Source organism: Scyliorhinus torazame, chromosome 21 (genome assembly GCF_047496885.1).
Source record: "Scyliorhinus torazame isolate Kashiwa2021f chromosome 21, sScyTor2.1, whole genome shotgun sequence".
In the NCBI taxonomy this organism is placed as follows: domain Eukaryota; kingdom Metazoa; phylum Chordata; class Chondrichthyes; order Carcharhiniformes; family Scyliorhinidae; genus Scyliorhinus; species Scyliorhinus torazame.
The window spans coordinates 75,819,212-75,831,399 of NC_092727.1; the positions used below are offsets into that span (position 1 = coordinate 75,819,212).

At 52.5% G+C, this 12,188-nt stretch overlaps 1 protein-coding gene across 1 annotated transcript in view; it reads left to right on the forward strand.

Moving 5' to 3' along the window:
• LOC140398357 (vasoactive intestinal polypeptide receptor-like) overlaps positions 1–12,188 on the forward strand; it is a 380,360-nt gene that overhangs the window by 160,901 nt on the left and 207,271 nt on the right. Inside the window, exons 2-3 of the mRNA XM_072486947.1 lie at positions 4,325–4,427; positions 7,151–7,258. Of these exons, the coding sequence (XP_072343048.1) occupies positions 4,325–4,427; positions 7,151–7,258 (211 nt within the window). The remainder of the gene's footprint in view (positions 1–4,324; positions 4,428–7,150; positions 7,259–12,188) is intronic.

A 12,188-nucleotide genomic window follows, 5' to 3' on the forward strand; every position in this document is an offset into this window, starting at 1 on the left:
TGCCATGGGTCTGCCTGCCTGATTGAGGGTGTCTCGTCTACTGTGTGCATCCCGGCCTTGGCGATATCGGCTCTGATACGGGCGAAGACCTGCTGTGCCTCGACCGTCAGGGGAAAATGGGTGGACTGAATGAGTGGGCGGGCCTTGTCTGCATAGTTTGGGACCCACTGGGACGAGAAGAACCTCAGGCAGCGTTTGAGGGCCTTGGGGCAGTGGGAGGGGAAGCTCCATAAGGGGGCATGCGGTCGGGATCGGGCCCCAGAACTCCGTTCTGGACCACATAGCCGAGTATGGCTAAGCGGGTCGTGCTAAGCACTCACTTCTCCTTGTTGTAGGTGAGGTTGAGGAGAGTGACGGTGCGGAGAAATTTGGCAAGGTTGGCATCGTGGTCCTGTTGGTCATGGCCGCAGATGGTGATGTTGTCTAGGTACGGGAAGATGGCCCGCAAACCCGTACCGGTCGACCATTCGGTCCCTCTCCCTTTGGAAGACCGAGACCCCGTTTGTGACGCCGAAGGGAACCCTGAGGAAGTGATAGAGACGACCGTCCACCTTGAAAGCGGTGTACGGATGTTCTGATTTACGAATGGGGAGCTGGTGGTAGGCGGATTTGAGGTCTACCATTGAGAAGACCCGGTACTGCGCAATCTGATTGACCATATCAGATATGCATGGGATGGGGTACGCGTCGAGCTGCGTGTACTGATTGATGATCTGGCTGTAGTCCACGACCATTCTGTGTTTCGCCCCAGTTTTAACGACTACCACTTGAGCTCTCCAGGGGCTGTTGCTGGCTTCGATGATGCCTTCCCGAAGCAGCCGCTGGACCTCGGACCTGATGAAGGTCCTGTCCTGGGTGCTGTACCGTCCGCTCCTGGTGGCGACGGGTTTGCAGTCCAGCGATAGATTGGCAAAGAGGGAAGGCGGATCGACCTTTGGGGTCACAAGGCCAGACACAGTGACGGGTGGTAGGGGCCTGCCGAATTTGAGGGTTAGGCTCTGGAGGTTACACTGGAAGTCCAGGCCGAGTAGTAGTGCCGCGCAGAGGTTAGGGAGGACGTAAAGGCGGAAGCTGCTGAATTCTACGCCCTGGACCGTGAGTGTGACCGTGCAGAACCCCCGGATCGCGACGGAATGGGATCCGGAGGCCAGGGAAATTCTTTGGTGGGCGGGGTGTACCGCGAGGGAGCAGCGCCTTACCATATCCAGGTGTATGAAGCTTTCGGTGCTCCCGGAGTCCAGCAGGCAAGAGTTCACGTGGCCGTTGATTTTCACACTGGTCGATGCGGTGGCCAGGTTGTGCGGACGAGACTGGTCGATCGTCACTGAGGCGAGTCGTGCTCGGTCATCGCTGTTGGATGATGCGGAGCCTGGGGGGCACAGATCCTGGAATGCTGTCGGTGTCCATGTTCCGTGGGGAGACAAGATGGCGGTGCCTGAAGATCCTGCGGGGAACAACATGGCAGCGCCCATGGGCCGTACGTTGCGGGAGTTGGACAAGATGGCAGTGCCCATGGGCCGCACGTGGACTGAGGGGGAGAAGATGGCAGGGCCCACTGGCCGCGTGTGATCCGGGGAGATGAAGATGGCGGCGCCCATTGTGTGTAGACTAGGGGGGTGGGGGCGATAGTGGCGACTGCGCGAGCCTGGCACACCGCGGCGAAGTGCCCCTTTTTGCCACAAGCCTTGCAAAGGGCAGTGCAGGCCGGGCAGCGTTGGCGAGGGTGCTTCTGCTGGCCGCAGAAGTAACATCGGGGACCCCCGGGGTGCGGGGGCTGGCGTGTGGCGCAGGCGTACTGGCTGGGTAAGGCCCCCGCTGTGGCGGCTGTCTGTGGGGTCCACGAGGGGTAGGAGGGGTAGGAGGGGTGGGCCGCGCGACTGGTGGGGTAGGCCTGAATGTTTCATGAGGCAACCATCATGGTGAGCGCTAGCTTCTGTGTTTCAGCTAGGTCGAGCGTGGCCCCTTCTAACAGTCTTTAGCGTATGAGGTGCGACCCAATCCCCGTTACGACCACGTCCCGCATAAGAAGGTTGGAATGTTCGGTGGCCGTAACTGCCTGACAGTCACAGTCCCGGATGAGTGGGATGAGGGCCCGCCAGAAGTCTTCTATGGCCTCACCAGGGAGTTGAGAGCGAGTGGCGAGTACGTGCCTGGCGAAGAGCGTGTTCATTTTCTGTGCGTAGTTTTCTTTGAGAAGCACCATGGCGTCGGCGTAGTTCAGGGCGTCCTGGATCCGCGGAAACATGTTGGAGCTCAACCTTGAGTACAGGATCTGTATCTTCTGAGCCTCCGGAACAGGGGTGGTCGCTGAGTTGATGTACCCCTCGAAGCAAGCTAGCCAGTGATTAAAGTCCCTTTTGGCATTGCTTGATTGCGGATCCAGCTGCAGGCGGTCTGGTTTGATTCTGAGGTCCATCTTTTAGAAAATCTTAGAGCAATAAATTGAGGCACGATCAATTGAACAAAGACTAGAGTTGGATACAACTGAGGCTTTATTGCTCTAAGATGTGTGGCCTCCCACAGCAGCAGGCGAAATGGCTGCTGATAGGAGGACACGCATATTTATACTCCGCCTACTCAGCGGAGCCAGCAGGCAGGGACTACCGGCGAACCTGTAGTACAGGTCCTACCTTACATCACCTAAAACAGGTGCAACAGTGGTTTACCACAATGAGGTAGACTAATTGATAGCTACATATGCAAGTATTACTTGTGTCTGTCTTAAAGAGGCCACATAATCTACAGCGATCCTTTTTCTCTTTAAAAATGAAAAACCTTTGTCCTTGATGCCCTTTGCATTTTTTTTTTGTATTCCCTTTTTGCAATTCTTACCATTTTCACTTTTTCCCTTTTGCCTTTCTTCATACCTCTCCCAGTCCACGGGTCCACCACGATTCTTCACATCATATCAATTCACTCTGTTAACTGTTATCCAAATCTCATATCTTGTGTTGACCAAGGTTCTTTAATTACACAAGTAGAACTCTTGTATGGTATACTATTGTATGTCATTTTTTTAACTTAATACTTTTGAATACTTCTAATTGTTGTTCTGTAATTTTACTGTGTAAGTTTATTGTGGTGAATTTCTGGCTCTTCGAAAATCAGCTACATCCAAAATTAATCCCCGCATCTCCCTCTCAGTCAAACATCAAATTCAATCATGTCACTGTTAGCTAAGTGTTCACTTACTGATAGATTGTTGACTAATTCTAGCTCATTACTCATCACTAAATCTAATATTGCCTGTCTTGTTGTAACAAGGACATACTGTTCCAGAGAAGAGCCTTTAATGCATTCAAGAAAATTGCTGCCTTAGGGATTCAAGCCGTTCTGCATCTATGTGTGGACAAAGTCTCCCATTTAACTACTTAGCAACAGGTTTTTCCCATATCCATATTTATGCAGCTCACCTACTTTATCATGTTCTGTGCTGGACAGGTCAAGGGAGCAATGTAATGCAGAGGCTAAAGGGGTTTCCCTGATGTTTATTCTCCAATGTTCAGCAGTAACAGAGCACTCACCAGGGGCGTCATTCTCCGACCCCCCGCCGGTTCGGAGAATGGCCGTTGGCCGCCGTGAATCCCGCCCCCGCCGACGTCTCCGGTACCGGAGATTGGGCGGGGGCGGGAATCGGGCCGCGCCGGTTGGCGGGACCCCCCGCTCAATTCTCCGGCCTGGATGGGCCGAAGGCCCGCCCAGAAATTGCCTGTCCCAACCGGCGTAAATCAAACCTGGTATTTACCGGCGGGACCAGGCGGCGTGGGCGGGCTCCGGGGTCCTGGGGGGGGGCGCGGGGCGATCTGACCCCGGGGGTGCCCCCACGGTGGCCTGGCCCACGATCGGGACCCACCGATCCGCGGGCGGGCCTGTGCCGTGGGGGCACTCTTTCCCTTCCGCCTTCGCTACGGCCTCCACCATGGCGGAGACGGAAGAGACTCTCCCCACTGCGCATGAGCGGGAAACTGTCGGCGCCTGCTGACGCTCCCGCGCATGTGCCGCATTTCCGCGCCAGCTGGCGGGGCAACAAACGCCATTTCCGCCAGCTGGCGGGGCAGAAATCCCTCCGGCGTCGGCCTAGCCCCTCAATGTTGGGGCTATTCCGCACCTTTGGGCCGGCGCGATGCCCGTCTGATTGGCGCCGTTTTTGGCGCCAGTCAGCGGACATCGCGCCGTTGGTGGAGAATTTCGCCCCTGATTACAACAGGAACGTGCAATCAGCTGCTCTTTAAACACAGCAGCCGTAAAGTTAATCATTTAGCCCAAATCCAGCCTTTGAGAACTAGCCTTGTGATGAGCTATTTTACCAAATTCTGTTCTTCAGGCATTGATGATCCACCCAGACTGTGACCTGCTGTTGGAGATCCAGCTAGCGGAGGAGATGTGCCTGTCTGACGTATCAACATTCCATGTGGACTGGATGTCTGGTGAGTAAATTGCAGGAACTCCTGGAAGGGCTTGTTGCATGGTGGGATAAGGTTCCTCGAGTGTCTCCCACTTGAAATGAAATGAAATGAAATAAAAATCGCTTATTGTCACAAGTAGGCTTAAAATGAAGTTACTGTGAAAAGCCCCTAGTCGCCACATTCCGGCACCTGTTCGGGGAGGCTGTTACGGGAATCGAACCGTGCTGCTGGCCTGCCTTGGTCTGCTTTCAAAGCCAGCGATTTAGCCCTGTGCTAAACAGCCCCGTTTGGGTACTTTGGGTGATGAATTGCCGCACCACTTTGGGTGGAGAATTGCTGTTTATGAAAAGTAGCAGGGATGTTTTGATCTTATCCTCCCCTTAGAAAGTTAGGACATTCAGGGAATTGGCTGAGTCACTCACATTTGTATACATTGATTTTAAATATCGCAATACCATCAGTCTACCGGGCAACATGGTAGCACAGTGGTTAGCACAATTGCTTCACAGTTCCAGGTTCAATTCCCAGCTGGGTCACTGTCTGTGCGGAGTCCACACGTCCCTGGCTCTGTGAGGCAGAAGTGCTAGATACTCTGCCACCTTTGCACAAAGCCAAAATCACAGAATTATTACAGCACAGAAGGAGGCCATTCGGCCTGCCCTGATTGTGTTGGCTTGCCGAAGGAGCAATTCGCCGAACGTCGCTCACCTACCTTCTCCACAGAGCCCTGCACATAATCCAATCTACTCTTAAATACCCTGATTAAACCAACCTTGACCATATCCTCGGAGAGTGCAGTCCCACCGCGCTCTCGGAGAGTGCAGTCCCACCGCGCTCTCGGAGAGTGCAGGCCCACCGCGCTCTCAGAGAGTGCAGGCCCACCGCGCTCTCGGAGAGTGCAGTCCCACCGCGCTCTCGGAGAGTGCAGGCCCACCGCGCTCTCGGAGAGTGCAGGCCCACCGCGCTCTCGGAGAGTGCAGGCCCACCGCTCTCTCGGAGAGTGCAGGCCCACCACGCTCTCGGAGAGTGCAGTCCCACCGCGCTATCGGAGAGTGCAGTCCCACTTTATTGACCACAGTCTCAGCCTGTCTAGCCACCTTCAATGACTTAGGTACATATACACCTGGGTCCCTCTGCCCCTGAAAAGGTTTTGGAATTATACCATTTACTGTATAGTGTCTCCCTGAAATTCTTCTGACCAAAATGAATCACTTCACACTTTTCTGCAGTACACCTTATCTGTAATCTCTCTGCAAGGTGAGTCTCTGAACGGTCGCACTATTGCAATGAAGGTAAGGCATTGGCTGGCTTTGCAAAAGGTCAGTGAGTTGATTTTACACTGAAGTGCAATTCATCACCTCTATCACAATATCGTACTTGCTTCAGTGGCACCTCCCAAACTCATAAAGCTAGAAGGGCACTGGCAGCAGTTCATAGAATCATAGAATTTGCAGTGCAGAAGGAGGCCATTCAGCCCATCGAGTCTGCACCGGTTCTTGGAAAGAGCACCTTAATTTTTTTAACTTATAAAATAAATTTAGTGTACCCAATTCATTTTTTCCCCCGATTAAGGAGCAAATTACTGTGGCCAATCCACCAAGCCTGCACATTTTTGGGTTGTGGGGGCAAAACCCACGCAAACACGGGGAGAATGTGCAAACTCCAGAGTGACCCAGAGCCAGGATCGAACCTGGGACCTCGGCGCCGTAAGGCTGCAAGGCTAACCCACTGCGCCACCGTGCTGCCCAAGAGCACCCTACTTAAGCCCACACCTCCACCCTATACCCGTAACCCAGCAACCCCATTTAACCTAAGGGCAATTCAGAGTGGCCAATCCACCTAACCTGCACATCTTTGGATTGTGGGAGGAAACTAGAGCATCCGGAGGAAACCCACGCAGACTCCGCACAGACAGTGACCCAAGTGGGAATCGAACCTGGTACTCTGGTGCTGTGAAGTCATAGTGCTAACCACTATGCTACCGTGCTGCCTCATGTATGGGAACACCACCTGTTCTGAGTTCCTCTCCAAGTCACACACTATCCTAATATAGATATATATCGCTGTTCGTTTATCATCATTGGGTAAAACTCCTCGGGGCAGCACGGTGGCACAGTAGTTAGCACTGTTGCCTCACTGCACAAAGGACCCGGGTTCAATTCGGGCATTAGGTGACTGTGTGGAGATTGCACTTTCTCACCATGCCTGTGCTCCGGTTTCCTCCCACTGTCCAAGATGTGCAGATTAGGTGGGGTTATGGGGATAGGGTGGGGGATGGGCCTAAGCAGGGTGCTCTTTCAGAGGGTTGATGGAGACTCGATGGGCTGAATGGCCTCCTTCTGCAAAGTAGGGATTCTTGTGTCTCAAGATGAGCAGGTTAGGTGGATTGGCTATGCTAAATTTTCCCTTAATGTCTCAAGATGTTTGGGTTAGGTGGAATTATGAGGATAGAGCAGGGGTGTGGGCCTAGATAGAGTGCTCTTTCGGAGGGCCAGTGCAGACTCAGTGGGTCAGTGGCCTCGTTCTGTACTGAAAGGATTCTATAAGGTTTTATGAAAAAACTCCCTATTTAACATTACCCCCACCAGCCCTTCTAAAGGGTGTCGAGAGATGGGCAATAAATGCAGGCTTCATCAGTGATGGTACGTACAGAATTACACTTACAATGTTCTCCTTTACTTTTGCTCCTGCAGTGTTGGTTTATTGAAGATTCTTAATACATTCCTTTTTGTCTCCTGCCTCAGGATGTGGCTCTATGTGGGACAACCTATCCTGCTGGCCAACTGCGGTTACTGGAGCCACTGTGGTACTTCCTTGTCCCAAGCTTCTGCTGCAGTACGCCGACGAACCTGGTAAACCATCGTGTTTGAAAATTGGAAATTGCTCTTTGTGTCACATCACTCCCATTACTCCACTCCAGAGACATGAACACACAGCTCCAAGCTGACACTCCAGCACAGAGCTGCACTGTCGCAAATGTTGCCTTTTCAATGAAATTCTAGCTGAGGCACTGGGCTGCATTTTCACCTTTTGAGTTGGGGAACACAGGTCAAGCCAGTTCTCAATGCCACGTTCCGAACTTCTAGAGGCCAGCCCATTCACACAGAATTTTCACCTTCCACAGTTGGAGTCAGGCTGGAGTCAAGGTCGCCACATCCGGAAGCAGCCCCTAGATTGGAACACAGGCAGGCAGATGCCAAGGCAGGCAGCAGAACACCTGTTTCTGTTCACCTCGTCATCGATCCAGATCTTTACATGGTTGGTGAGCACGCTAGCCCCCACACCCACCCCTTTCCCCCTTCATTCCCAAAACATCCTTTATTTCCCTTCATATCCTCCATACACCTCCCATGTGTAGTGATCTGTACATCTGTACATACATCTGCACATACACCTACAGACAGATGTAACAGCCACAGCATCACTAGAGGGAGCATCAGAGACGGGTATAAAGGGTCGAGCCCAAGGCAGGATCCGCCTCTTTTAGAAGCACAGAGCTAGTGAGCAGCAGCACACAGGGATAGCTTAGCATACACAGTTTACCTTAGTTTCACTGGTGATACCTCTTGACTGTTTTACATCTAGTTGAGCTCTGGAAGCAGAACGAACCCTTTGAATAAAGTGTTTGTGTTAACTGTAAGTCTACAGTCGTTATTCAGAATTAGAGAATAACATACCATGGACCCATGAATTCTCCACAACCACTCACCCAGTATCCACTATATATAAAATTCATGAGCTATACAGTAACACTACGAAGTGTTTGAAATGCTCATGAAAGTAAAAAAAAACAACCATCAGTTGAAAGACTTCCGGTTGCGGCTATGCTGAGCTAAGTCGCACGTTCGGCAGCTCCCACCAGAAACGGACTTTTGGGCTCTTTTGAGGGGCCCCAGCGGCATTTGTTCGATGGTTCCCAGTGTGGGAAGGTGACAGTACGATTTCCCCGGCACTGGATGGATTGGACCAGGAGTGGAGCGGTGAAAAAAGTAATTCTGGTGCAGCGAAAAGTGAGAAGGAGGAAAGCCAAGATGGCGGCGGGTGGAGACCAGGCAGCGTGGGCACAGTGAGCGCAAGAGCAGCAGGAGTTTCTCAGGCGGTGCTTCACGGAATTGAAAGCAGAGCTGCTGGAGCCGATGAAGGCTTCGATCAACAAGCTGGTCGAGACCCAGAAGGCCCAAGGGGCGGCGATCCGGGAGGTGTGGCAGAAGGCCTCGGAGAATGAGGATGAGATATTGGGCTTGGCGGTGAAGGTGGAGGCGCACAAGGCGCTGCATAAGAAATGGCAGGAGAAGTTCGAGGACATGGAGAATCGGTTGAGGAGGAAGAATCTGCGGATTCTGGGTCTCCCGGAGGGAGTGGAGGGGTCGGATGCTGGAGCATATGTGGTCACGATGCTGAACACGTTGATGGGCTCGGGTGCCTTCCTGAGGCCCCTGGAGCTGGATGGGGCCCACCGAGGGCAGCACGGTAGCCAAGTGGATAGCACTGTGGCTTCACAGCGCCAGAGTCCCAGGTTCGATTCCTCACTGGGTGACTGTCTGTGCGGAGTCTGCACGTTCTCCCCGTGTCTGCGTGGGTTTCCTCCGGGTGCTCCGGTTTCCTCCCACAGTCCAAAGACGTGCAGGTTAGGTGGATTGGCCATGCCAAATTGCCCTGAGTGACCAAAAAAAAAGGTTAGGAGGGGCTAGTGGATTACGGGGATAGGGTGGAAGTGAGGGCTTAAGTGGGTCGGTGCAGACTCGATGGGTTGAATGGCCTCCTTCTGCACTGTATGTTCTATGTTCTATGTTCTATGAGTCCTGGCGAGGAGGCCCAAGTCTTAACGAGCCGCCGCGGGCGGTATTGGTGCGGTTTCACCGCTTGGTGGACAGGGAGTGTGTCCTAAGATGGGCAAAAAAGGAGTGGAGCAGCAGGTGGGAGAATGCAGAGGTCCGTATATACCAGGACTGGAGCGCGGAGGTGGCCAAGAAGAGAGCCGGGTACAATCCGGCTAAGGCGCTTCAGCATCGGAAGGGGGTGAAATTCAGGATGCTGCAGCCGGCGCGACTGTGGGTCACATTTAAGGACCGGCACCATTACTTTGAGACACCGGAGGAGGCGTGGACCTTTATTCAGGCCGAAAAGTTGGCCACGGACTGAGGGTCGGTTGTGAGGAGAGGTCGCGGGGGGCTACTGTGGTTACGGTGCTTTGGGGGATGTTGGGGTGCTCTATTCTGTTCTGTATTATTTCCTTGGGTGCTGGGTGGGGTAGAGTGAATTGGTTCGAAGGGGGGGTTTTGTGAGAGTGTGGGCGTCGGTGGTTGGAAGGACGGGGCCCTGTTGGGAGGAGGGGAGATGGGAGGCCCGAGGTGGGGGAGCTGGGAATAGGCTGCAAAACGGAGATGCGCCAGAGAGGGTGGGCCGGTCTGATGGAAAGCGCGGGCTTTTTCCCGTGCTAGGGAAGGAAGTGGGCAGGGCTGGGGGGTGAAGGGCGGTGTTGGAGAGGAGCGCCCGCTGATGGACAGGAGGGGGCGGGGGGAGACTACCACACTGGGGGGTCGATGGAGTGCAGGGAGTGGCCGGGGTCAGCAGGAGCCAGCTGACTTACGGGAGTGCTATGGGGGGAGCAACGCACCTAGGGGGACACTAGCTGGGGGGGGGGAAGGACGACACTCGGTTGCTGCTGCATTAGCCAAAGGTGAGCTGGAGCTCGGAGAATGAGTCGGGGCAGGGGTCTGCCCCTGGGGGGAATGGAGAGTGTGGGAGGCGCGGGCACGTGGTTGGCCAAGAAAAGGGGATGGCTGATCCGGCTGATAACTTGGAATGTGGGAGGCCTGAACGGGCCGGTCAAGAGTTCGCGCATCATGTCTGTTTTGGCCATCAAACTCCTATCTATTCTAATCCCATTTTCCAGCACTTGGCACGTTTCCTGGTATACTATGGTGTTTCAAGTGCTCATCAAAATACTACTTAAATGTCTGATGCACGATCAATTAGACTCAAAGACGAGGTTGTAACATAACTGAAGGCTTTAATCGACTAGAACTGTTCCCCAGCAACTTCGGTACAGAAAGTGAGGGCTGCAGGGACGGCACCAGTTCTTATACCCCGCCCGTCAAGGCGGAGCTACGTACCAACAGCCAGTGGTAAACTCCTAGGTTTAACCAATGGTCTTCGGCCTCTTGGGTACTATAATACCTGATAATACCACAATGTCATGGCAGTGTGTTCCAGATTCCAACCACCTTTGGGTGAAAATGTTTTTCTCAAATCCCCTCTAATTCTCCTGCCTCTTACTTTAAACTATGCCCCCTGGTTATTCACCTCTCTACCAGGGGAATTTTTTTCCCTCTCGACACTATCTATGCCCCTCCTAATTTTGTGCACCTCAATTAAGTCCCCCCTTCAGGCGTCTCTACTATGAGGAAAACAAAGAAGAACAAAGACCAATACAGCACAGGAACAGGCCGTTCGGCCCTCCAAGCATGTACCGATCATGATACCATCTTGGCCTAAATCTTCAGCACTACCTAGTGACATATCGCTCCATACTCATCCTATCCATGTATTTGTCGAGATGCCTTTTGAACACCGTCAATGTATCTGCTCCACAATCTCCCTTGGCAACGCTCTCCAGGCACTCACCACCCTCTGTGTAAAAAATCTCCCCAGCACCTCTCCTCTAAACTTTGCCCCACTAATCTTAAATCTATGCCCCCTAGTGACTGACCCCTCCACCCTGGAAAACAGTGCCTGGCCATCCAGTCTATCCATGCCTCTCATATTATGATCATAAGACCATAAGACATAGGAGCGGAAGTAAGGCCATTCGGCCCATCGAGTCCACTCCACCATTCAATCATGGCTGATTTCAAATCCATTTACCCGCTTTCTCTCCATAGCCCTTAATTACTCGAGAAATCAAGAATTTATCAATTTCTGTCTTAAAGACACTCAACGTCCCGGCCTCCACCACCCTCTGTGGCAATGAATTCCACAGACCCACCACTCTCTGGCTGAAGAAATTTCTCCTCATCTCTGTTCTAAAGTGACTCCCTTTTATTCTAAGTCTTTGCCCCCGGGTCCTAGTCTCCCCTGCTAATGGAAACAACTTCCCCACGTCCACCCTATCTAAGCCATTCATTATCTTGTAAGTTTCTATTAGATCTCCCCTCAACCTATTAAACTCAAATGAATATAATCCCAGGATCCTCAGACGTTCATTGTATGTTAGGCCGACCATTCCTGGGATCATCCGTGTGAATCTCCGCTGGACCCACTCTAGTGCCAGTACGTCCTTCCTGAGGTGTAGGGCCCAAAATTGCTCACAGTATTCTAAATGGGGCCTAACTAATGCTTCATAAGTATTTTAGAAGTACATCCCTGCTTTTATATTCCAAGCCTCTTGAGATGAATGACAACATTGCATTTGCTTTCTTAATTACGGACTCAACCTGCAAGTTTACCTTTAGAGAATCCTGGACTAGGACTCCCAAGTCCCTTTGCACTTCAGCATTATGAATTTTGTCACCGTTTAGAAAATAGTCCATGCCTCTATTCTTTTTTCCAAAGTGCAAGACCTCGCACTTGCCCACGTTGAATTTCATCACCCATTTCTTGGACCACTCTCCTAAACTGTCTAACTCTTTCTGCAGCATCCCCACCTCCTCCATACTACCTGCCCCTCCACCTATCTTTGTATCATCGGCAAACTTAGCCAGAATGCCCCCAGTCCCGTCATCTAGATCATTAATATATAAAGAGAACAGCTGTGGCCCCAACACTGAACCCTGCGGGACA